At 45.8% G+C, this 26,523-nt stretch overlaps 1 protein-coding gene across 23 annotated transcripts in view; it reads right to left on the bottom strand.

The window, feature by feature from the left end:
- Positions 1 to 19,922: 19,922 nt before the first annotated feature.
- The window catches only part of BIN1 (bridging integrator 1), a 54,509-nt gene continuing 47,908 nt past the window's right edge, over positions 19,923 to 26,523 (bottom strand). For 8 of the 23 annotated variants that reach the window (XM_037066958.1, XM_037066965.1, XM_037066961.1 and 5 more), the window contains 4 exons: positions 23,056 to 23,145; positions 22,695 to 22,805; positions 22,284 to 22,385; positions 19,923 to 20,513 (listed from right to left, as the gene is read on the bottom strand). In XM_037066958.1, coding sequence (XP_036922853.1) covers positions 20,406 to 20,513; positions 22,284 to 22,385; positions 22,695 to 22,805; positions 23,056 to 23,145 — 411 coding nt within the window. In that variant the 3' untranslated portion in view covers positions 19,923 to 20,405. Of the gene's footprint in view, positions 20,514 to 22,283; positions 22,386 to 22,694; positions 22,806 to 23,055; positions 23,146 to 23,945; positions 24,054 to 24,997; positions 25,022 to 25,531; positions 25,640 to 26,523 lie in introns of all 23 variants that reach the window. The other 15 variants (XM_037066950.1, XM_037066954.1, XM_037066951.1 and 12 more) reach the window with 4 other exon arrangements.

The raw sequence follows: 26,523 nt of genomic DNA, 5'->3' as shown, positions 1-26,523 counted from the left end.
GTCACAGGCTGGAGCAAGCTGGGAAGTAAGATGGTGAGCCAGGTGAAGCTGTAGAGATCACTCTGATCCTAGACACCACAATATTTGGGCTGTGGGGGTAAAACTTTTCTTCATTTGACCAGCAATTAAGTAAAAACAAATTAACAGTCCAGAGAATTTTCCCCTTACCAACTCTCACTTTTCAACTTTACTTTTAGACCATTGTCCTGGTTAAAGAAGATCCACAGAAAGATCCAGTAGTGACAGAAGAGCATTTGGCATGTGGTTTTGAGATTGGTTAACGTCTGAGAAGTAGAAGAGGTTTAATACTTTAATTATGTTGACTAGATACTTTAACCAGCAAGATTACTTTGTTAAGACCTAGGAAATATTTGACCTATTAAATTTGGGTTAAGAAATACTATAAACCCCTGATCCCTGTGGAATAAATGTTATTAAGTAGCAAAAAAAAGTACTAAAAATGATGAAATGCAAGTCCAACAATAAAGATGTCTTTTCCCAGCTAGGTTATCATTTAAAATTGAAGGAGAGAAAAGGGAACCCTAGTGCACTGTTGCTGCAAATGTAGACTGGTGCAGCCACTGTGGAAAACAACATGGAATTCCTCAGAAAAGTAAAAGTGGAACTGCCTTTGACCCAGCAATTCCACTGCTGAGATTATATCCTAAGAACCCTGGAAAACCAATTCAAAAGAACCTGTGCACCCCAATGTTCATAGCAGCACAATTTACAATAGCCAAGTGTTGAAAGAAAACTAAGTGCTCATTGATAAATGAGTGGATAAAAAAAAAAAACATGGTATATTTACACAATAGAATACTACACAGCAGAAAGAAAGAAGGTGCTCCAACCCTTGAAGACAGCATGTATGGAACTGGAAAGCATTATGCTAAGTGAAATAAGCCAGGTGGTGAAGAACAAATACCATATGACTTTACGTGTAAATGGAAACCAATTAACAAAACAAAGAAGCAAACAAATTATAACCAGAGACATTGAAATTAAAAACAAACTGACAATAACCAGAGGGGAAGTCCGAGGAGATAATTGGAGGAAGGGTTTTCAGGATCATGTATAAAGGACACTTGGACAAAAGCAAAGAGGGATAGGATTAAGGGTGGGAAGTGGGGATGGCTGGGGTGAGTTAGAGAGGTGGTGGGGGAAATGGAGACAACTGTACTTGAACAACAATAAAAAATGTGAAAAAACAAAAGTCTTAAAAAAAGATAAAACAAAATAATGTAAGGACAAATAAAGAGCTTCTCACACACACACACGCAGTGCTAATAGACTTTGTTACAACCAAACCAATATTAAAAGAAATGTTAAAAGACTTGCTTTTAGAAGAAGAAGAAAAAAACAGAAGAACATAATTAAGAGATAAAATGACAATAAATATGTACCCATCTATAATTACTTTAAATATACGTGGATTAAATGCTCCAATCAAAAGTTATACGGTAGCTCAATGGATAAAATATAATACCCAAATACATGCTGTCTACAAAATACACACCACAGAACAAAAATACATAGAGACTAAAAGTAAAGAAATGGAGAACAATATTTTATGCTAATAAAAAGGAAAAACACTGAGATAAAAATGCTTATATCTGACAGATAGACGTTAAAATAAAATCTATAATAACAGATAAAGAAGTAAACTACACTTCCAGGCAAAATGGTGGTGTAGGCAGACATGGCTCACCTCTTCACATAGCCACATCAAAATTACAACTAAAATATAGGAAATCACTCAGAAACATCAGAAATTGAGCTGAATGGAAGTCTGACAACTATGAAATCAACTTGAACGAAGTCTGAAAACTACAGAATTAAAGAAGTCGCACCCATCCACACTGGTAGGAGGGGTGTAGACTTGGAACAGGCTGGTAGTATACCCATGTGGATAAAAATTCAGGAGTGAGGAGTCCCAGACCCATTCAGGACCCCTAGCCCAGGATCCAATGTCAGGAAAATAAGTCCCCAAAACTTCTGGCTGCAAAAACCAGCACAGATTGAGTTGCTTGAAGAAATTGCTGGAGCCCCAAGCAATTCCTCTTAGAGCCCACACACAGGCTCAACTACTCACACTCACTCCCTCTGAGCTCCAGCACTTGGGATAGCAATTTGAAAGGCACCAGTGATATACAGGGAGAAGCTGAAATGTCTGCCATCAAGGCAAGCAGAGGCCATTGTCCTTTTGCTACCCTCACCCCTCTCCCAACAGAGCTGGGAAGCTGATGTCATATCTGAGACTCCCTCAACTTGACTAACATTGCTTGACCCACCTTGTAGAACCTGAGAGCCCCACCCAACTTATGGACCCACCCAAGCTGCTTTTCCAAAAGAATGGCTGGTCTTGGCTCCTAAATCCTATCAAACCAGCAACTGCTGGCTTCAGTGAACCCAGGTGGCAGCCAGATTAGATTCACAGCTTGGCTTTGCTTGGTAATCTGCAACAAAGCACAAGTAGCAGCCATTTCAGATTGCTTTATAGCTCAGACAGGGTATCCTGGACAAAACACAAGTGGGGGCTGACCTTGGTTTGCACCACCAGGACAACCCCAGGGCCAGAGCACCCAGTGTATAGCTGCAGATCACATTGGAGAATCAACACCCTGTCCCTGCACAGCTAATCCTCCACAGACAGTGGAGGTTGGTTGTAAATGGTCACAGCCTGTCCCTGCAGCAGACTGCCCTGGGTGAATCTCTCCCACTGATCTGCCAACAGCAACAAGATTCAACTGCAATAGGAGAAAATACTCAGCCCACATAAAGGGTGCACTTCAGGTACCCAGCTTGGGTGATGGGGAGACTATGCCACAGGATACTACAGGACACCTACTACATTAGACCACACTACAAAGAAATAGAGTCAAAATTGCTCTACCTAATACACAGAAACAAACACAGGGAGACTGCCAAATCTAGGAGATAAAGAAACATGGCCCAAATAAAAAAAAAGGATCAAAACTCCAGAAAATGAAATGGAGATAGCAATCTATCAGCTGTGGAGTTCAAAATATTGTAAAGGAGTTTAGAAGGCGGCAGCCAAGTAGGTGGAAGTTCAGCCCATTCACTAGAGCACCCAACTGGGACACTTAGGCGATCTTCCAAAAAACAAAGTAGATAGACAAAAGACTCTTAGCTGATATGAAGGTTGCAGGCCAAAGTGTGCAGAGGATGCTTCAAAACAGCCAATAAGGTATTATAAGCTGACGGGGTAGGTGTCCAAGCCTGGCACAAGGAACTATAGCTGCTGTGAGGAATTTGGGGCACAGTCGGGTCAGTAATAGCCTGGACTCCCTCCCCTCCCAGGGCAGGGAAATCCAAGACCTGCACCAAGAGAGACCTGCACACATAAAGTCGCTGGGGTCGGGGAGAAGGCAGCAAGTGCACACAGCCGGCAGGGCACCCAAGCTGGTGTGGTAGTTTCTGGTTGGGACAGTAGCAGAAAATTTGGGGGATCTTGGTGGCACATAGAGCTAGAAGAAGAGGTGGGCTGTGACTCCCCATGACCCAGATACACTCTCTGGACTCTCCAGAGTGTTAGGGTATTTGGAAAGCTGGGCAGGGGCTCAGAGTAGCAGTGGCACCTAAAAAGACTTTTCTCAAAAGGGGAACCAAGGCACACTGTGCTGGGATCTCACAAGCATAGCAGCCTGAGCAAAAGAGAGGAAGGAGTGTGGATACAATTTCCTCCCACGAAGGGCACCTCATGGATTGAATTAGGTGGGCAGCAAGGGCTCTGAGCAGCAGCAGTGCCCAAAGAAACGTTTTTTAAAAGGTGAACTGAGGCACACAGTGCTGGGACCTCCACACTCAGTGGCCAGACCAGCAAAGAGGGAAAGATTTGCTCCCACTCAGTGCACCTCAGGGACTGATAAAAGGGGAGGAAAGCAAGGTGGCTTATCAGTAATAGCTGGGCACAACCGGGCAGACTGGAGTGTGAAGGCTTGCAGAGTGTTCTGAAGGCATGTGTTGGAAACTGTATACCTGTGATTAATGTAGCCCAGATGGAGCTGCCATCCTTGCTGAACCCAAGAAACGAAAAGTGGAGGCCAGAACCCCTCTGCCTACAGGAACTAGGAATATCTGCAAAACCAGCTGGGGAGGCTTAACAATCAGTACCATAGACAAGGCCTACCAGTAGGCCCAATGCAAAGGAAAATACCTGATGATTTCCTGCCTCTGTTTCCTCTAGGATATTTATGAAGTCACGACTTATATTTAAGTCTTTTGTCTATATTGAATTTATTTTTGTGTATGGTGTAAGTTTGTGGTTGAGTTTCACTTTGTTGCATGTAGCTGTCCATATTTCCCAACACCATTTGTTAAAGAGGCTAGTTTTACTCCATTTTGTGCTTCTTCCCTCTTTGTTGAATATCAATAGGCCATAGAGACTTGGGAGGTTTATTTCTGGGCTCTCTATTCTGTTCCATTGATCAGTATGTCTGTTCCTATGCCAATACCATACTATTTTGATTACACTGGTTTTGTAATATAGTTTGAAATCAGAGATTGTGATCCCTCCTACATATTTCTTCTTTCTTAACATTGCTGCAGCTATTCCTAAAGAACAAACACTTGTTCTATACCTGTGAAATATGCCATTGTTGTTTTAATCAGGATTGTGTTGAATGTCTAAAATGGACATTTTGATGATATTAATGCTTCCCATCCATGAAGACAGTGTATGCCTCCGTTCATTTGTGCCTTCCTTAAATTCTTTCCTCAGCATCCTATACTTTTCTGAATATAGATCTTTTAACTTCTTGGTTAGGTTTTTTCCTACAGTACCTATACTGTAGTTTTCTTGTTGCCCTAGTGTTACTGAACAGAGGTCCAAGGGGAGGGCAATATCTGGCCCACTGAGGGATGCCAAAAAAACTGCTACAGAACAACAGGGGCCCCTCCCAAGGATGGCATACTAATACCTACTGGGCTCGTCTGTCCCACGCCAATTGGAAAGACATCTCTCAATGCCAGAGATTTGTGAAAAGGAAACAAAATGTTTATTTAATGCTATTCAGGCCTAATACCCTCGTTAAAATATCAAAGTCTTTAAGGGTATACACCTACAAACACACACACACACACACACACACACACACACACAGTGCTCCCTTCTCTCACTGTCCCAACTCTGGTACCATAAATCGGGAAAAGAGCACACGTCCATTTTTTCAGGCCGCTGGTATCATCAGCTATGTTAACTGTCCAGGCAGGATCTCCAATTAATCCAAAGTTATGCGGCACCTTCCACCGGCAAGAGTTCTTTGTACCAAGTTCCAGTTAAAGTCTCTCCTGCTTTCCAGGCACTCGGCCAAAGGAAGCTCCCCAAAGCTGCATGGGCCTCTTCTACCAAAGCTGCAGGGGTCCACACTCCACCAAAAGCGCATGTCTTTATTCTTCACCTGGCCGCAGGGATCTCCATTCTGGCAAAGCTGCGTGGTCTTCCCTTTCACCTGGGAAAGAAGGGGTCTGCACTCTGCCAAAACCACATGGCTCTCTTTCATGACTGCAAGAGGGGGCCCTAACTCTGTTGAAACCGCGTGGCTCTCTCTAATGGCGGCCGTGTCTGGGTTTAAATCCCCCGTGCCCATCTTCCTCTGTACCCCTATTTCCGACTCCTCCCATGCTGTTACACCTGCCAGTATTTCTGTATTATTACAAGTTTACTGGGCTGCCATTGTTAGTCTGGGCAGGTATGGTCCCATGTCCTAGAGCCAATCTTCTCCAAGCTCCCACGCAGGTGCTGTAACTCAGGGACCTGCCCCCCAGTTACATCTTAGGGGGAAGTGACTTCATTCCCCTAGCTCCAAGCCTGGCCACAGCCATTTAACATATCCAAGTGACCCACCAAAGGCTATAGATATGTTAAATGACCATGTCATGGATTAGCTGAAAGGCTGTGGCTGTACAAAACAGCCCTGCATGTTCCTGGTCTATGTGTCCCTTCCCCCAACTCGCACCTGTGGAGGGGAAGGGGTGAGGACATCTTATATGTCTCTCTAATATTCCTATACACTTTGAGTTCTGGACACCATTGCAAATCTTTTTTTGCCGCCACCCCCTCCCCAGCTGCACCCTGTATCAGTAGCATATGGGATTTTCTTCCTGATTTCTGTTTCTGATATCTCACTGTTAGTATACAAAAATGCATTCAATTTCTGAATATTGACTTTGTATCCTGCTGCTTTGCCCAATTCACTTACTAGGTTGAGTAGTTTTTTCGGTGGAGTCCATAGGGTTTTCTATGTACACTATCATGTCATCTGCAGACAATGAGAGTTTTACTTCCTCCTTTCCAATTTGGATAACTTTTTTTCCTTCTTCTTGTCTGATCACTGTAGCTGGACTTCCAATAGTATGCTGAATAGAAGTGGGGAAAGTGGGCATCCTTGTCTTTTTCCTGATCTTAGTGGGAAAGCTTTTAGGTTTTGCCCATTGTGTATGATGTTGGCTGTAGGGTTTTCATATGTGGCCTTTATTATGTTGAAGTATGCTCCCTCTGCTTCCACTTTGCTGTGTGCTTTTATCATAAATGGGTGCTGTACCTTATCAAATGTTGCATCTATCTGGAAAAAAACGCATCTATTGTTGTGATCATGTGATACCTGTCTTTCCTTTTGTTTATGTGATGCATTATGTTTCTTGATTTGTGACTATTGTACTATCCTTACATCCATGAGATGAATCCCACTTGATCATGGTGTATGATCTTTTTAATGTATTGTTGGATGCAGTTTGCCAATATTTTTTTTTAAAAAATATTTTATTTATTTATCTTTTTAGAGGGGAAGGGAAGGAGAGAGGAAGAGAAACATCAATGTATGGTTGCTTCTCGTGCATCCCCTGCTGGGAACTGGCCCCTGCAGGGAACTTGCCTGCAACCCAGACATGTGCCCTGACTGGGGATCGAACTGTGATCGCCTGGTTCACAGGCCTGTGCTCAATCCACTGAGCTACACCAGCCAGGGTGCCAATATTCTTATGAGGATTTTAGCATCTCTGTTCATCAGTGATGTTGGCCTGTAGTTTTATTCTTTGTTATGTCTTTATCTGGTTTGGGGGCTAGGATGATGCTGCTTGATAAAAAGAGTTTGGGAGTCTTCCAACTTCTTGGATTTTTCGGAATAGTCTATGAAAGATAGAGGTTACCTCTTCCTTAAATGCTTTGTAAATTTCTACAGTGAACTCGTCCAGTACAGGGCTTTGTGTGATGGTTGTTTTTTTTTTTGTTGTTGTTGTTTTTTTTTGCTATTGCTTCAATTTCATCAGCTGTTATCAGTCTGTTCAGGCTTTCAGCTTCTTCTTGATTAAGTTTTGGAAGATTATATTTTTCTAGAAATTTGTCCAATTCACCTAGGTTTTCAAATTTCTTGGCATATAGTTGTTTGTCATTATTTCTGTGGCATCAGATTTATCCTCTCCTCTTTCATTTCTGATTTTATTTATTTTAGTCCTCTCTGTTTTTTTATGGATCAGTCTGGTTAAAGGCTTAGTAGTTTTTTTCTTTTTCTTTTGAAAAGGAGCTTGTTAAAAAGTCAGCTCCTACATTTACTGATTATTTTAATTATTCTTTTAACCTCTATGTCATTTAATTCTGTTCTGATCCTGATTACTTCTTTTCTTCTGCTGACTCTGGGCTTCATTGTTGTTTCTTCAGTTCTTATAGATGTAGGATTGAGTTGTTTATTTGAAATTTTTCTATCTTTTTTAGGTAAGCCTGTATCATATGAACTTCCCTCTTAAGACTGCCTATACAGTGTCCCACACATTTTGGACTGTTGTGTGTTCATTGTCATTTGTTTCTAGAAACATTTATATTTCTTCCTTGATGTCATTGTTAATCCATTCATCGTTTAAAGCATGCTGTTCAGTCTCCATAAGTTTGAAGGTTTTTTAGTGTTTTTCTTGAGCTTGGTTTCTACTTTCAACCCCTTGTAGTCTGAGAAAATGCTTAATATGATTTCAATTGTTTTGAATTTGTTGAAGCTTGTTTTCTTTTCTATCATGTGGTCTATCTTTGAAAATGTTCCATGTGCATTTGAAAAGAATATGTATTTTGATTCTTTGGGATGAAAAGTTCTCTATATGATTAAAGTACATTTAATTTAATGTGTTGTTCAGTGCCACAATGTCCTTGTTTATAATTTGTTTGGAAGGTCTATGCATTTTTGACAGTTGGTTGTTAAAATTCCCTGGTGTATAAATGTGTTGCTGTCCATCCCCTTCTATAAGTCCTCTAAGATTTTCCTTAGGCATTTGGATGCTCCTATGTTGGTTGCATTTATGTTTATAATGCTTATGTCTTCTTGACACATTATTCCCTTGAGTATTTTGAAGTGTCTTTCTTTGTCCCTCTTTATGGCCTTTGTTTTGAAATATCTTCTGTCTGATATAAGGATTGCTACCCTGTTTTTTTCCTGCCCATTTTCATGGAACATTTTTTTCCAAACATTCACTTTCAATCTCTGTAGGTCTTTTGTTCTGAGGTGGTGGTCTTATAGGCAGCATATGTGTGGATCATGTTTTCTTCTTCACTAAGCTACCCTATGTTTTTTTAATTGGAGCATTTAATTCATTTACAGTTAAGGTTATTATTGATAAGTACTTATTCATTGCCATTTTTCTTCTTTTGTAACTGTATTCCTCTCTCTCTCTCACTCTTTTTCTTTACCTTCTTAGAGCAGCCCCTTTAGCATACCTTGCAGTGCTAGCTTAGGGAGGTATAATCTTTTAGCCTTCTTTTGTCTGAGAAACTCCTTATTTCTCCTTCCATTTTTAAAATGAACCTTACTAGGTAGCATAGTCTTGGTTGGAGGCCTTTGCTTTTCATTACTTGGAATGTTTCTTGCCATTCACGTCTGGCTTGTGGTGTTTCTGTTGAGAAGTCAACTTGTAACCTTACTGTAGCTCCTTTGCATGTAACTCTCTCACCCTTGCTGCTTTTAAGATTTTTTCTTTTGACTTCCAGCCAAGATGGAGGCATAGGTAGACACACTGTGCCTTGTCAGACAACCAAAAAAAGGACAACAACAAACTTAAAAACAAAAAACCACCAGAACTGACAGAAAATTGAACTGTATGGAAGTCCAACAACCAAGGAGTTAAAGTAGACACATTCATCCAGACTGGTAGGAGGGGTGTAGATGGGCAGCTGGGTGGAAAGCACTCACGGCAAGGCAGTAGCTGGCAGATGGGATGAGACAGGGGCTTGTGGACTGGGAAGTCCCACATTCATGTGCAGATAAACTGGAGGAGCAACTAGAGAGTGAGATAGATTGCATAACCCAGGGTTCCAGCATGGGGAAATGAAGCTTCAAAGTGTTTGACTGAAAGCACCTGTGTGGGTTAAGGTAGCAGTGGGAGAAACTCCCAGCCTCACAGAAGAGTTTGTTAGAGAGACCCACAGGGTCCTAGATGTACACAAACCCACCTACCCAGAAATCAGCACCAGAAGGGCCCAATTTGATTGTGGGTAGCCAGGGAAGTGACTGAAAACTGTCAGAGAGTGGAGCAAGTGGCACTGTTCCCTATCATACCTCTCCCTCACATACAGTGTCACAATGCAGCCAAATGGAGTGCCCTGCCCTGGTGAACACCTAAGAGTGTGCCCCTTACTAGGTAACAGGTGCACCGAGACCAAAAAAAATGGCCCAAATGAAAGAACAGTTCAAAGCTCCAGAAAAAATACAACTAAGCGATGAAGATATAGCCAACCTATCAGATGCACAGTTCAAAACACTGGCTATCAAGATGCTCTCACTGGGAACTTCGACAGCATAAAAAAGACCCAGGCAGCAATGAAGGTTGCATTATGTGAAATAAAGAAAAATCTACCAGGAAACAACAGTGCCAGGAAGGAAACCAGGACTCAAATCAGTGGTTTGGAGCAGAAGGAAGAAAGAAACATTCAATCAGAACAGAATGGAAAAACAAGAATTAAAAAAACTGAGGAGTGGCTTAGGAACCTCCAGGACAACTTTAAATGTTCCAACATTCAAATCACAGGGGTGCCAGAAGGAGAAGAGGAAGACCAAGAAATTGAAAACTTATTTGAAAATATGAAGGAGAACTCCCCCAATCTGGCAAAGAAAATAAACTTCCAGGAAGCCCAGGAAGCTCAGAGAGTCCCAAAGAAGTTGGACCCAAGGAGGAACACATCAGGACACATCATAATTACATTAGCCATGATTAAAAATAAGGTGAGAATTTTAAAAGCAGGAAGAGAAAAGGAGAGAGTTACCTACAAAGAAGTTCCCATTAGACTATCAGCTGATTTCTCAAAAGAAACCTTGCAGGCAAGAAGGGGCTGGAAAGAAGTATTGCAAGTCATAAAAGGCAAGGACATACATCCAAGATTACTCTATCCAGCAAAGCTATCATTTAGAATGGATGGGCAGATAAAGTGCTTCCCAGATAAGATCAAGTTAGAGGAGTTCACCATCAACAGCCAGCCCTTATTATCTGGCATGTTAAAGGGACTTATCTAAGAAAAGGGAGATAAAAATATGAACAGTAAAATGACAACAAAGTCACAGCTGTTAACAACTGAACCTAAAAAACAAAAACAAACTAAGCAAACAACTAGATCAGGAAGAGAACCACAGAAATAGAGATCACATGGAAGGTTATCAGTGGGGAAGTGGGAGAAGGAGAGGTGGGGAAAAGATACAGAGAATAAGCAGCATAAGTGGTAGGTAGAAAATAGACAGGGGAAGGTTAAGAATAGTATAGGAAATGTAGAAGAAGCCAAAGAACTTATATGTATGGCACATGTACATGAAGTAAAGAGTGGGAATGCCAGTGGGAGGGGGTATGCAGGGTGGAAGGGAATAAAGGGGGGAAATGGGACAATTGTAATACTATAATCAATAAAATATATTTAAAAAATAGAAAATTAAGTTTAAAAAATTTAAAAAGAAAAGAAAGGAGAGACATTAGACAGAGACAGAGAAAAATAGAAAACTCCACGAGTACTGAGACTGAATAACCAAGAGTCATTAAGCCCAGCCCTGGGCAGGGTGGTTGCATGGGTTGGAGCTCTTTCTGTAACAGAAAGATTGCAGGTTTGATTTCCAGTCAGGGCACATAATTGTGTGCAGGTCCATTTCCTAGTCTGGGCTGAGATGATACCTGGTTTGAGCATGTATGTCCTGGTGCCTATGAGAGGCAACCAATCCATGTTTTTCTCTCACATTGATGTTTCTCTCTTTCCCTTTTTTTTTCATTGCTTTTAGAGAGGAAGGTCCTCTCTAAAGGAGAGTACTCCTTTAGAGTTCTTTACTAAAGGAGAACTTTACTAGAGAACACGACCTGAAAAACGGACGTGTGCTCTTTTCCTGATTTACAGTACCCAGTCCTTGGGTGAGGTTAAAAAAAAGGAGTCATTAAGCCCAAAAAACAAGTTACATGACTATTTTCTCTTGCTAATCAAATTTAGAAAAGAAGACTCTTGTCAGTTTGCTTCCGATGAACTCTGCAGGTACAGACCCAGGAGTCTATTTAAGCTAGAATTCTTATTTTGCCAGCTAATGTGAGAGGCCCTACTGCAGCAACCTCTGGGTGAACAGCACGCAGCTGGGAAGGTGTCCTGCTCACAGCACCAATTAATAAAGAGGAATAAAATGTCATGTACCCTCTACTTGATCTAATGATCAAATAGACATGAGAGAGATTAACATGAAAAAATAACCAGATGTATGTGAGGTTCAGAAACAGAAAAGGAGTATCACATATACAGGGTCCAGAAGAAACTACACCTGCTTGAGTGTGTGGATAAGGTAATAATAATATGGGCATAGTAACTTAGTTTTAATTTGAACATTTCACCTAAGATGTCATATGGTGTGCTTGAGTGTGATATTATTATGTTATAGAATTACATGCTTATGATTTTGTAATAAAAAGGGGGTGTTATTTGTGCCAGACCCTGTATATGACACTCTGAGCCAAGAATGAGGCAAGGCACCTTGGGGCTTCAGAGGGGAGAAAAGTCATTCTTAACAAGATAAGAAGAGCAGATGTTTAGTAATCACAAGCTTGCCCTGCACTATACATAGGTCATAAAATGTTATTTCTGATAACTCTTGTCATGGGCCCAGTTCCTAATTTCAATTCTTTTAAGGGAGAGGTAAAAATTTCTCATGGGCTTCCAGGCTCTCAGTTGCCTTGAGCTCAAAATTATCCTCACTCCAAGGAAGCATACTTTGGAGTCCTCCTTAGGGGGCCCTACACCAGGAACCCCATCAGGCATCAAGTCCAAATGGGGATTGACAATTGTGGCCACATTAAAAGGGCTACCTCACATAATTTTCAGCACAATGAAATTTGTTTTGTTTTGCTGGGTTTTTAAAATTTTATTGTTGCTCAGTTACAGTTTTTTATAACTTTTTTGTAAGGTGTCCCACCTTAAAAAATTTAGATAAAGTCAATAATAATTAAATCAAATTAGGAGTAATAAAATATTATTTTTAGATAGGTTTTAAACCAATATGGTATGAGAAATAGATACATGCAGTGCTGAATCATAAACAGTGTAAATTCTCTAGCAAATAGTTTAGCAGTATGTACTAGAGAACTTTAACAATGTGTGCCCTGGGCTTTTGGAGAAATTGGTGGTTCTAAGAATGGAGCAGGAAATATTCAAATGGACCTACAGCATCTTGTAGTGCTAGAAACTAAAAAAGTGTCAGGAAAATAACCACACAATGATGGAGTTGTCAAAGGGAAACAGGAGTCAACTGAAATAGCTCCCACTGACCAAAGCTGGAACAATTTAACAAAATAAAGTAGTGTTGGATGATAACCCAGAGCTTAAAATGCCATGAGTCCATTCTGATAAAAATGAACACAGGTGGGGCATAGCTGTCCGTTGCTTAAGTGTGGGTTAAACATCATGACTTGCTTCCAAAGACCCCGAAAAGAAGAGTTACTTTACAGCGGAGAAACCTGACAATATCAATGGCCAAAAGTCATATTGAGTGTGTGCTCTTGATCCATTGGAATAAAACAGCACTTTAGCTCTGTGGTCTTCAATGTTAAAACACATGCACCCAGCGTATGAGAAAACTATCAAACAAACTCCAAGTGAAGAACATTGTACAAAATACCTGACCCTTCAGTACTACTGTTAGGGGCATCAAAACCAAGAAACATGACAAGTAAATGTAGTGGGATCCTGGAACAGAAAATCACACTAGGGGGAAATGACAGAACCTAAACCAAGGATGAGATTCTGGGCCTCACCTACTGTGACCTTAGGGATTGTCCACTTCTGTGGGTGCATGTCTTTGACTGGGTTTGGGATGTTCTGCAGTTCTATAGAGACTGATGTTAGCTAATGTGGGCTGAAGAAGAGGCATATGATTCCTGCTCAAGGCAATGATCATGAATCTTGTCCAAGAGAGACTATACAGCTCTGTCAATCCAATTCTCATATAACTGCCTATTTCTCATTAATTAAATGAGATGTATTGCTTTTCTAGTTGTATGGTTTGTATGTACATATGTATGTATGATTTTACCTATTAAAAAGTATTTTGCAGCCCTGGCTGGTGAAGCTCAGTGGATTGAGCACGGGCCTGCGAACCAGAGGATCGAGGTTCGATTCCCAGTCAGGGCACATGCCTGGGCTGCAGGCCAGTTCCCAGCAGGGGACACACGAGGGGCAACCATACATTGATATTTCCCTCCCTCTCACCTTCCCTTCCCTGCTATAAATAAATAAATTTTAAAAATCTTTTTAAAATATTTTGCAAAATTTCTTAACTCATGCAATAACACTGTGAATTGATCATGCTGTCACAACTATTTGATGAGTAACAGAGGTCCAAAGCAATGCTGTTACCAGAGTTCAGATCTAACCAACCCAGCACCTGCCTCCAGGTGCCTGAACATAACCCAGACTTCTGCCTCGTCATTGCCCTGTGTCCTGTACCTTCAGGATTCACCCTTTCCTTTGCTCCAGGGTAAAATGACTCTGTTCCTTCCTACTTATTTTGCAGTTTTTGGTTCCCGCCCTGCAATCCTTACCACCTTTGCTGGGCAGAGGGTTCTTAGGGAGATAGCATTTTTCTAATGCACTATTCTGTCCTTTTGTTCCTAGCAAACCCTCTCCTTTCACTCTGTGTCAGCTTCCACATGAAATTCAGCCCCTTCTCCTTGAATTCCTCAAAGCAACACTAATAAACATTTAACATCAAAGGTGAGATTTTCAGCCCAGTACAGAATTAGAAACTTGAATATTAGTCTTCAGTGCCCTACAAACTCAGTAGGTGTTTGCTGCAGGGATATTTCTCCCATTGGTCATTCTTTAGGCTGGGCTTAATGCCATCTCTGCAGGCCCTCTCCCTCCAGACTCTTCTCATTCTCTCTCTACCCTTCCTTTTTCAGAGGTCCTCACATCTACCTCTCATCTTCCCACAGGCAGAAACAAAATGACTTTATCATCTTTATCACAGAACAATTCATCTCTTTGACTTCTCCCATTCACGCTATAATGGGAGCTGAGGGATCATCTTTCAGAATCAAATATAATCAGTCAGGTATTTTTCCCCAACAATTGACCTTTAAACTCTGTTAGAGAATTTTTTTGTTTCCCCTACTTCAAATCATAGGCAACTTTTCAAATGTAATTTTTCTTCCTATTACATAAAGATCAAATTTCCCCAAGAGAAGGTGATAAGCTGTCAGCAGGCAGTGCATGCATTTGCTACTGGCCTGAAGAAACTTCCCAGAGAGATTCTAGAATATGCTGAGCAGCTTCAGTCTTCGTGAGAATAAGGACACACACACCCCACACTATTTTTTTACATACTTTTTAAAATTTTAATTGTTGTTCAAGTACAGTTTTCTGCCCTTTACCCCCATCCCAGTCTCCCCCAGCCCTCCCCACCTCCCTCCCATCTCCATCCCACCCCCCTTGTTATTGTCCATATGTCCTTTATACTAGTTCCTTCAAACCCTTCCCCCCTTCCCCTGAAATTCCCTCCCCTCTCCCCTCTGGTCACTGTCAGTCTGGGTTTTTTTTACATATATTTTTTTAAATTATTGTTTATATTTCCACTACCATTTAACTTCCTTATATCCCTCTCCTCCCTGCAATCACCAAACTGTTGTCCATGTCCATGAGTCCTTTTTCCTTTTTGCTCAATCCCTTCAGCCCCTAACCTCCCCCCACCAATAGCTGTCACACTGATATCTATGAGTCTGTTTCTATATGGCTTGTTAGTTCAGTTTGTTCATTAGATTCCACTTAAAAGTGAAATCATATGGTATTTGTTTTTTTCTGACTGGCTGATTTCACTTAGCATAATACTCTCCAGGTCCATCCATACTATTGCAAAGGGTAAAATTTTCTTTTTATGGTTGAGTAGTATTCCATTGTGTAAATGTCCCATAGCTATGTTACAGAAAACAACTCAGCTGCTTTTGGGTGTACAGAGTGGAAGTTTATTTTATGCGCAGGGACCCAGAGGAGTCAGTCTCCAAATTCTGGGCCCCGATCAGTGGGGAACAATTGTTTATATAGGGGTGAGGGGCAGTCTGCCACTCAGACTATTACTTCTGGTGTGAAAGCAAGAAAGGGGAACTGCTGCTAGGAGTTAATACAAATTTCTTTGTTCTTACTTCCTAGCTACTTAGTTACTTGCTCTCCCTGATCCTGTTGACTCAGCTGCCAGCCCCCACCCTGGATAGGCCATTAGCCATTACATTTATCTTATTGATTTGGCAGCTAGCTCCCCTCCTGGGCAGGCCACTACAGTTGTTTTATCCACTTATGTACTGATGGCCACTTGGGCTGCTTCCATATCTTGGCAATTGTAAATAACTCTGCAGTGAATGAAGGGGTACTTGTTCTTTCTAATTAGTGTTTTGGGTTTCTTCAGATATAGTCCCAGAAGTAGGATTACTGAGTCATAAGACAAGTCCATTTTTTAATTTTTTGAGGTAACTTCACACTGCTTTCCACAGTAGTTGCTCCAGTCTGCATTCCCACCAACAATGCAAAAGGGCTCTCTTTTCTCCATACCCTCACCACGTTTGTTGATTTATTGATGCTAGCCAATCTGACAGGTGTGAAGTGTTCACTTGAATGAGCTGTTGGCTCAAAAAATTATAGACACATATCTTAAAATGTAATCCCTACCTTGGGATCTCATGGTCTTGCCAATAAAATAGAGAAAGTTTAGTAGATGGCAGGACAATGAAGGGAGGTCAAACTCTGGGAAACCAGTATTTTAAAAGAGACTATGTGAGTCTTAGGCATGAGTTGACCTTGTGGAACTCAGCAATTCTGTTACCACCTCTTTTTTAAACCTACATAGAAGCTGGGATTGAGGCCTCTAAATGGACTGTTGGAGGTTCCATAGAAGGAAGATGCTGAGCAGAGTCAGGATTTGTTCTCCTGTCCCCCTGTCTGCCTGTCACCTGGGCACCAGGCTTTGCCCTCTTAGGACACAGGCTGAGACACAAGTCTGACACAGTTGACTCAGAGACTATGGAGAGCTGACAATCTCCACTACTGGGTTAAATCTAACAGGGTAAAATGCAGCCAAGATAAATACCATTCTGCCCTTGAGTTTTTAAAAACTACAGCCCCAAACAGGCAAAAATGAAACAGGTTACTGGGGTGGGGTGATGGTATTATGACTCATTTATTTCATTTTCTAGTAAACAATGCCCTGTGGCCTCTGCAATAAGCAGTGGTGGCCACATGAAAAGGATGGAGCAGAATGTGATAGAGCACAGTGGAAAGCTCTCCAAGCACCCTGAACCCGGATTCTGACCTGGGTCCTACAGGCAGGGGAGGGAAGGGCAGACAGCTCAATACTCTAAATACTGCTCTGTGACAAATGGACAGATGAAGGTGAGCTCAGAGGCAGCCAACCCCTGTGGCTGGCCACTCAAGTCCTAATAGGGAGTGGACATGAGCAAGTGAGGGAACAGTTGGCCACAGCATAGCAAAGGGACAGAGGGAAGAGGATGTGTAGCTCAGTAATGTTACTGGGACATAAAATTCAAAACCGCGAGTGGAGGAAAATGAAGTACAGAGATGGTCAGGTGTCACAACCTGCAAAGTCTGGGTAAGGGATTTGGATTTGGGCAGGAAATGGAAACTACTGGGGGATTTAAACCCTGGAGTAATGGGGGTAAGAAATGAGTTTCAGAAAAACCACCCTGGCAGCCATGGTACACTCCAGGGATGGACTGAAGGTGGTGAGACCTACCAGGATACTATCACATTTGCACAGCAGAAGGTGACAAGGCCTGAACTAAGAGGAAATGAGGCCAGTCAGGGGACTTGGTGACAGACACTGGGGCACACATTAGGAACACTTAAAGTAACAGAGGCTCCCCACAGATGTGATGGGTTTACACTTTGCACACACACACAAAATGTCAGGAGACAGTAATTGGGTTGGAATGAACATGACTCTGTGATGATGTCCTGCCACTCTACCATCCTTAGTAAGTGGCTTTGTCCTCATACCTACAGCTTCAGGTTCACAGATGCCTGTTGCACCTGAAGCCCTCATTCCAGGCAGGGAAGGAGGTAAGGGCCTTTCTCTTAAGGCTTTGACTTTTTATTTAGGAAACAATGCCCTCCCTCATCTCATTGGCTAGGATTGTGTCATATAGCCACCCAGAGCTGCAGGTAAAGCAGAGTGACTTTAGTGGAATTCACTGGTACCTGAACGAAACCCGAGTTCAGTTAGGGAGAGGGAACGGATGAGTCTTAGGTGGGCACCCAGCAGCATCTAGGGTTTTCCCTATGTTTGATGAGCCCAGGCTAGAGGAACATTAAGTCTGTGGTGCCATGGGCATTTAGGGAAGTTGGGCAGTTAGAACACCCACCTAAAGCTTAGGTGAGCATACCTACCACAAGCCACAGGTTTGAGGTTATCAGCTCATAGTGAAAGGATAAATTTCCAGTACTTCCCCACCCCATTCCATGACTCTGCTCTAGAGAAACTCCATGTCCTGTAGACCAGGGTGTGTCAAACTCATTTTCACCAAGGGCCATATCAGCCTCATGGTTGTTTTCAAAGGGCCAAAATAATTTTAGGACTGTATAAATTTAACTACTCCTTAACTGTTAAGGAGTTGAAATTACATTCAGCCCTTTGAAGGCAACTGCAAGGCTAATATGGCCCCTGGTGAAAATGAGTTTGACACCCCTGCTCTGGACCTATTGAAATAAGAACAGGCTTCCAAAATAAAAAGTCCCATTGCCTTACCTCTGGGACAATCTCTGTGTCCCAGAGGTAAGGCATGACTTTGGCCCATCATGAGCTTGTCATCTCCCGGGGGAAGAGCTGCACCTCCTTCCTGATCACCCCAGGTAGTTCCCACAGGGCAGGGCACTTTGGGGACATGAGCTAAACACTTGAGGTTGGCAGACTGGGGGACACAGCCTCTGTCCACAATGGGACTCCAAGCCGTTCCTTTAGTAAGTTTCAACATTCATTTTTGCCCCTGGGCATTAACCTGGGCTGACTGGGAGGGGGAAATCTCAGCTCCCTTTCTTCCACCAGCAGTCCAGATCCTCATCTATAATCAGGGGTTGCCAGAAAGGCAGCTCCCATGCTCACTGTTAATTGTCCTTTTTAATTACACTGAAAAGGGCTTTTCCTTAATGATTTGCTCTTCTGCCTGAGGAGAGCCACCCTGTCCCCTCATGCAGCCCTGGGGATCCGAGAGCAAGCCAGCCAAGATTGGGCCAACTGTCCACCCCATTCTGTCCAGCCTCATGGACCACTACTTCAGAAGGTGGGAGTTCACATAAGGCCTTTCACAGCTCCTCGGCAGTCAGTGCCACAAAAATCTCTCCCTCCCTCCTCCACCAGGTGCCTTCGTCTTTTCCCTGGCCTTAGTCTCTACCTCTTTGTGAGCTCCAGGCTCCTCAGCAGAAGCTTGAACCCCCACAGGCCTCTCCAACTTAACTGTAACCTCTTGGCCCCACTTACCTACTCTGCCACTTGCTTCTCTCTTCCTAAAATGAGCCTTCCCTGCATCAGTCATTTCCTGGGGACCCTCACGAACTCTAAAGGCCCTGCAGATACCTCCTCCCATGTGAAGTCAGAGCAGTGGCTTTTTGTCTCCAGAACCTTAAGCACACTACCATGACAACCCCTGCTGTGGTCTCAATTGGTCTGCTTTTCCCAGCTGTGAGCACATCAGGGGTACACATTTTATTTCCTGTAACCTCAATGCCTATATGGGAAATGATGAGTGAGTGAGTGAGTGAGTGAGTATTCAGGAGACTGAACTTATACTCAGGTGCACCCACTGCCACAAGTCTCCAAATTACTAAAGAAGGGCACATACTGTTATTAATGTAACCAGCGGTGGAACAGTTTCTGGGACATGGAGGCAGTGGGGACAGGGAGGTCAGATGACGATTCTTCTGAGAACATGGAGGAACAGATGCACATGGGTTGTGTTCCCGGTCACACACTGACCTTGATGCTAAGCCCCAGATAACCTGGATGGAGAAGTTGAGCAGTCAAGCTTGGTGGTCCTGGCACACTAGGCACAGGTCTTTCCCACATGCCTGGACCAGCTCAGGTTCAGACCCATCCCACAACTCTCCTGAAAGCCATTAAAACTCCTTGGGCCTGTTTCCTAAGTGACAAAGATTCCTGGCACCTGACCCCAAGCTCTCACATATATTAAGTCACATCACTCAGGGAGGCACCTGCAAACTTCTTGGCACACAGCTGGTTCTTTAAGCTCCTGGTCTTCCCTTGCTGACACCTGTTCCTGTCACCTCCCATCCAACCACCAGTAAAACTGTGAGGGCCCGAGGGGAGGGCTGCATCATAGGAGAGCCACAGGTAATCAGCTACAATGCACAGGAAACAGGAATAGATGGAGAAAAATAAACACACATTTTCTGAGTGCTTTTGTCAGTGTTTTTGTTTCATTTTGTTTGAACACTATGGTTTATTTCCAAACAGCACACAGACAGTCTGCAGGTCGGGGCAAGGCCAGGTGGCTGTCTGGGTCCCAAGGTGCCTGGTGAGCCTGGATCCACCCGCAGCAGCTGCCAGGAAAGGAGGACCCTTGCCCAAATGGCTCAGCCAAAAGCTTCAGGCAAGCACAGTGGCTCTGAGTCTCCTAGGCCCCACCCTTCAGCTGGGGATTAGCAGTTGCAGCCACCCAAAGAGCGCTGGTAGGGGCAGCCAGGAAATCAACTAGGGGACACAGCAGCTTCAGGAACACTGGTGATTCAACCAAACTTGCGGAAACCGGGCTCTTTAGAAAATAACCTCATCTTTGGGAGAACACCTCTTGGCTTTCCAAAATTAAAAAAAAAATAAACACACACATTTTGGGGGGGGGAAGATGTTCTTCACACACCCAGAGAGCTCTACCAGCTGCTGCCCTCACAGAACCCGCTCCGTGAAGTTCTCAGGGAAGACACCCCGGCATTTTTCCAAGTCCTTGTGCTGGTTCCAGTCACTCTCCTTCACGCCCATTAGCCAGCCTTCATCCTGAAGGGGAAGCAGAGCACCCAGAGATGGGGAAGGAGAGTACTTCGACCCTACAGAGTATGCGTCTCACTGGGGATCTGCTGGGAGGATGTTCCCTCCTCTAACCTGTCACACTGCCCCTTAAAGAACACCTCCTTCAGGCAGCATTCCATGGTAATCTTCCCCAATCCAAACCTAAATGCCCCAGAAGCTAGCTGCCCTTCAGCAGGTGCAATGAATTCATCATTTGGCAAGTCCTCTTCACTCTGAGAAGGCAGGCTGATGGCTGTATTGGTCTGAATGTGTCTGAACAACCCCTCAATCCCAGCCAAGGAGCTCCTCACCGTCAGATGCCCACAGAGGACACTTCACTGAAGACACCAGCTGTCCTTCCAGACTTATACAGACCACTTCAGAAAGTTCTGTTGGGCATTAAAAGCTTCTAGAGAGACCCGAAGACACCCCACCAAGCCCTCCAAAGGGGCCTTTGCCCTAACCCTGCCCTTCCCAGGGACTACAACAACTTCCCAGGCTCCTGACCCTGACACTGGACCTGCAGGAGCCACTGACCTGGCCTGTGGCTGAGGCTATCACTATCCCTTCAGCTGGGCTGTAGCTGCTACCCACCTGTGTTTTTGCTGTTTCATCTGCCCCAGCTGACTCCAGCTATGGGCCAGGGGCCAGGATTCTGCTTCTGAAAACCCTACCCCACCCAGGCCTAGCCCGCAATAAAGGTCAGTGGAGACCCAAGGTTTAGGAGAATTGGCTGATTCAGCAGGCCCAGGAAATCTTTGTTGCACAAACCTCCCGGCCCAGTGTGGCTTCAGTAAGTACCTGGTACCCTAAAGCCCAGCCCAGGACCCCCACTTAAGTTTGCCTTATCCCATACCCAGCCTTCCCCCTACCTTCAGCCACCCTGACAACTAAACCACAGGGACATATTGATAACTAAGTAAGTCAGTCTAACCAGGCCCTTTACGTACTGTTAATGTCACCTAGATAGCAAGGTGGGTACCCCACACCACCACTGGTACCCTGCAAAGGCTCACTGACACCACACAGTAAGATTACTGCTAAGGAGCCACATCTACATGCACAAAGCAGCCCGTCCTGACCTAGGAGATAGTTCTGCCTCACCTGGCCAGGTCCAAGCCATGAGGGAGCCCACTCTGACTAAAAAACTAACAAGCAGAAGCCATAGCAGGAGGAGAAGATTCTGAAAGACAGTTGGGGTGAGAAACAGCTGGGGTAATCAGGGGTCATACACTGCTAGAGACCACACACTGTCCCTGTGGGTCCTATGTGGACAGGTACAGGGCCAGCCAGGAGAGGATGGCATGCAGGATCACAGGAGACCAAAGTGAGTACACGGAGCAAGCACCTTAGGTGGCAGTAAGCAGGACAGGAGTATTCACGGAGGGACAGCCAGGGACCCTGTCCTGGGAGGAAGGAGAACTCAGGGAAGGGAAAGGAAAAGTGGAAAAATACATACAAAGCTGGGAGAAAGTGTACAGAGCCTGATTAAAGAAAGAAATAGGAAGAAGGAAGCAGACAAGTTCAAGGAAGAAAGTGAGGAAAGAGAGAAGAGATAGTCAGGGAGACAGCAACAGAGGGGAGAATGTGACAGCATGGGAGATCAGCCAGCGAAAAGGCAGAGGGAAAGGATAGAATGAAAGTAGAAAGGGTGGGGAATACTGAATGATGAGAGAAAAAGACCGGAGAGGAGGGGAGGGGAGAAGTCTCTTGCTACCCAGCCGCCCTGCAGCCAGCCTAGCCCCACACCAGCCTCACCTGATCTTCAGGGTTCTGGAAGGGGATCACCAGCACCACGTCCCCAGCCTTGAGCTGCAGTTCATCTGTGTCAGTGGCTGTGTAGTCATGCTGGGCCTGTACCTGCAGAGGTTGGGGAGAGCTGGACATCCTCCCCTCTCAGGCTCTTAGTCCCACCTGCAACCCTGTATAGTACACCAGGCCTTGTGGTGGCTCTGATGTGGTGTGCAACCATGACCAGGAGTGCATGGATGTCACAAAACCAGATACCACCCCTCCGGTTGGGTAGCAAGGCTGTACAAGCAGGACAACTTTGGGCCAACTACACAGCCTTTAGGGCTCAGTGTTCTCATCTATAAAGGGGGTGATCCCACCCCCAGGACACTGTCAGACAGTAGCAATCAGGCTGTGGGGTCCATAGCCTGGGCTCACCTTGAACATGAACCCTGGGGGCAGGTCCAAATGCACAGTCCCATTGCCTCCTTCCACAGTGCCATTCACAGCTGCAGAGAAGGTCTCCACCACAACAGCAGGCAGAGAGTTCTGGACAGGGTTTGGGGGAAGAACACAGGTCAGACTGAGCAGGAGGGAGTCCCAGGGAGCTGGGGTTGTTTGGCAGGGGAAGTGGGTATCTGAGCCTGATGCCAGCCCAGCCTGCCTCCAGTCTCCACAGTAACTACGACCTGGACCAAGCAAAGAGAACAGGCCAAAAACAGAGCTAGGAGGCACACACAGGCAGGCTGACAAGCAGACAGCAGGGAAGAAAGACAGAGCCCTGGTCCCTGAGTCTTACAGAGGCTGCTCCACTTGCGGCCGACTCCCCAGGCTCCTGGGCTCCAGCTGCAGGTTGGGTCCCACCTGCTACCTCTGAGACTTCTGCTGGCTGCAACACAAATGCCGGCATGGGTTCAAATGCAGGGCCAGGGCACTGCCACCAGGACAAAGAACAGGGCTACTGAGGGCAGCACCCAAGGGGTCTCCAGAGTTGGCCAGTGTCTCTGCACTATACAGAGAGGCCCTGGAGGGAAGATGAGGCCCTGGTCTTGGGGAGCAGCTGGAAAAGGTGCTGACAGGCACAAAATAGCACAGGTCCCAGGGGGTCACCCCTGACCCTCCCTCACAAGCACTGCTCCTAGGCACAAGGTCTGGCCTAGCCTCAGCTTCCCTGAACCTGCCTGGCCCATCTGCCCACCTAGGCTGCTCCTGGGAGAGGATGAAGCACACACTGGAAACCTGGACAAGACCAAGTTGATGCTACCTGAATGCAATGAGGCTGCCCAAGGCCAACACTCAAACTTGGTCACTTCAAGCTGTGGGAGCAATCTCTCAACCTCCCTAGCTCTGTAAAAGGAGACGTCTAGTTTAGGAAGAAGGTTAAATGAGAAAATTCTGAAAAGTTCCCACCACAAACCAGCGGGTGCTCAAAATGTTCCTCTCTCCCACTGTGAAAGGCATCAGCCAGGAGGCTGGGGTGAGGGTGGTGAGGGAAGAGGGGCTAATCTGACTCCAGCCACCCCTAACACAAATGACAAGCCCCATTCTGAAGCACCTGGCTCATGGCCCTTGCCTCAACCTCAGTCTCATCATGGCCTTGTCCATCCTGTGCCCCTTCTCTGGGCTCATCTTCCATGCTACACCCCTTGATACTGGGAACAGATAGGGGGCTGGTAGTTGGGCACTTACTTGGGCAGGGCCTGGCTCTGCCGTCTGGTTGGGCCAGGCCACAGCAAAGGTGCCCTCAGCAGCACTAGGCTCCCTGGAAGGTAAGCTGCCAGCTGGACTCTCTGTGGGCTGGTGATGGCCACCAGGGAGAACAGGGTGGGCAGGTAGGAGGCAGGGAGGAGAAGGTATTGGGCAGGGCACGAGATGGAAGACAGGTATGAGCCACCAGTGCAGTCAGAAGGGAGAGTAGTGCCTGTGGCAGGCCACCCAGCCAGAGGCCAGCGGGGAACAGATGCAGACCCTCTGAAAGGACACCTATTTCCAATGCTTTGATCCTACCACTGCCAAGGGGCGGACAGGTGTGTGAATGCACCAACACATTCACACACTTTTAGCACCTACTGAAATCTGCTCACCCAAATGGCTCTGCTGGCTCCCACCAGACCTCCTCCAAAGTGTAACCCTGTTATGGAGCTTCCCAAGCAGCCAGGAGCCTGGCTATCAGCACTGTCACCCCAGCTCCTGCTCCTGCTCCTGCAGAGCAGATCCCATGCCCTCCCTGACCCTCTATGTCAGAGCCACTAGGTTCTGATGCCACATGCCCAGCAGGCCCTGCTCACATAAGGGCACCTAATCTCAGTTTGTCTTCCCTCCCCTCCTTCTCTGTTCCAACAGCCCCCTGATGGCACTGCCCTATGTGGCCCCTGTGGATAGAAAACTCCCCAAGAGCAAGTACCCTCCATACCAAGGCCCTGCAGCTCTAGGCCTCAACCCAGCATGAGCACCATTTTGGGTGACCAGCTAGTCAATGTCTAGGGCCATTCACAGGTCCTGACAACTGGACCACACCAACAAGGACCCCCTTCTTAGGCTGCACCAAGAAGCCCTGTTCCCATAAGGCCCAAGTGAAGGCATGGTGCTTCCCCAGAAGGAAGCAGCAGAACAGCCCCCCCACCCATGTACCTGTGAACAGGTTAGATGCAGAAATAGGTAAGTGGGCCTAGCACGTGTGGAGGAACAGCTCCCCCATCCGCCCTACCCCCAGGGACAGGCACAGAGCAAGCATGGCTTACCTCCCAGAGGTCCCAGGGGATCGGCTGAACACAGCACAGAAGGACAAGGACAGAGTTAGCACAGAAGTTAGAGATAGGCTCAGGCAAGGAGTCCCCAGTGACCACCTTCCCACACCCCTGCACCCATCCAGGGCAAGCCAGCAGGCATAGGCCAGCCCTAAGCCAGGCTCTGCAGGCCCCAGACATCTGAGTCCTAGACATGTCTCAGGGGCTACAACACCAAGCCAGGGAATGCCCAACACAGGGCTGCTCCCAGGGGAAGCACAGGGTGCTGGGACGGATGGTATACTGCCAGGTGAGTGTTCCGGTGACTCTCCTCCAGAGGGTCCTCTCACCAGCCTGTCTGCTATCCTCCCTTCCCCCACAATCAGGACCAGAGAGGTGACAAGGGCCAGGGACCAGAATGTGAGTGGGAGAAGGTCCTTAAAAGCCCAGGCCTACATGGGCCCACAGGGCTTAGTGGGCAGGCATGAACCCAGGGCCCGGTAAACCAGAGGCCAGAGGGCCCATGGGTGGTGGTAGACTCAAACCAACCTGACCAGAGGGCATGGCCGCATTCACAGGGCTTGCCACAGGCAGGAGGGGGTCAAAGCCCAGGTCCAGCAGACTGGCCTGCTCCGAGAAAGGCCCCAGGGCCTCAAACTTGGCAGCAGCAGTAGAGGAGGAAGGCAGTTAGTGACAAGTAGAACACATTCAACACAGACACACAGCAGGTGCCCGTAATCAGGGACATGATGTCCACCTCACACACAAAGCAGCATTCTCCATGCCAGTCCCCAGCACACATTCCTACCCATACAAGCCTGGCACCCACCTCAGTCACTGGCAACAGGCCAACTTGACATTGTGAGACCAATTCCAAGCCCCACCCCCTCTCTCGTTGGTCTCCACCCTGCAGGCTGACAGAAGCACCTGTGCCTCTCATCTCCCTGCACCACAAACTCCCAAGACTTCACACAGCCCCAGAAGCAGCAGACTATAAATCAGGCTGGACAAGACCACACTTGGTACCCCTGACCCATAGGGCCCCCTGGACAGGCTTTAGCCTCCCCTTGCTGCCCCATATGGACAGGCCACCCTGGGAAGACAACCAACCACTATCCAGCTCCAGGAAGCAAGGGCAGGGCTGACCTGAGCCAGTCACTCTGCCTAGGAGCCCAATCATTAAGGTGGAGTCCCCAACAGCTGTGATGTTTGTGTCTAATTAAATTAAAGATCCTGCCCCAAACATCCTGAGAATACCATTCAGTGGTTCTGGGTACAGCTCACGAATGTTCACGTGGTAAGCACAGCCCTGGGAGGCTGGGACACAGTGGCCCAATCAGGCTGGGAGAACCAGCCCCACTATAAGCTGGGCCTCACAATCGTGGGAGGAAAGGGTCTTTCCCAGAGCCACCTGCAGAAGACAGCCAGCTCAACACCACAGCACAGTCAATATGCTGCCCTCCTGGGAGGAGTGGCCTCCATCCGGCATGAAGGGTCTTCCTTTCTGGGTCAGGAAGGAAACTGGCCCAGCCCAGGTCCTC

The sequence above is a fragment of the Sturnira hondurensis genome, unplaced genomic scaffold, assembly GCF_014824575.4.
Source record: "Sturnira hondurensis isolate 20B ecotype Veracruz unplaced genomic scaffold, ASM1482457v3 Scaffold0016747, whole genome shotgun sequence".
Taxonomy (NCBI): domain Eukaryota; kingdom Metazoa; phylum Chordata; class Mammalia; order Chiroptera; family Phyllostomidae; genus Sturnira; species Sturnira hondurensis.
This window is presented reverse-complemented; position numbering and strand designations above follow the sequence as displayed.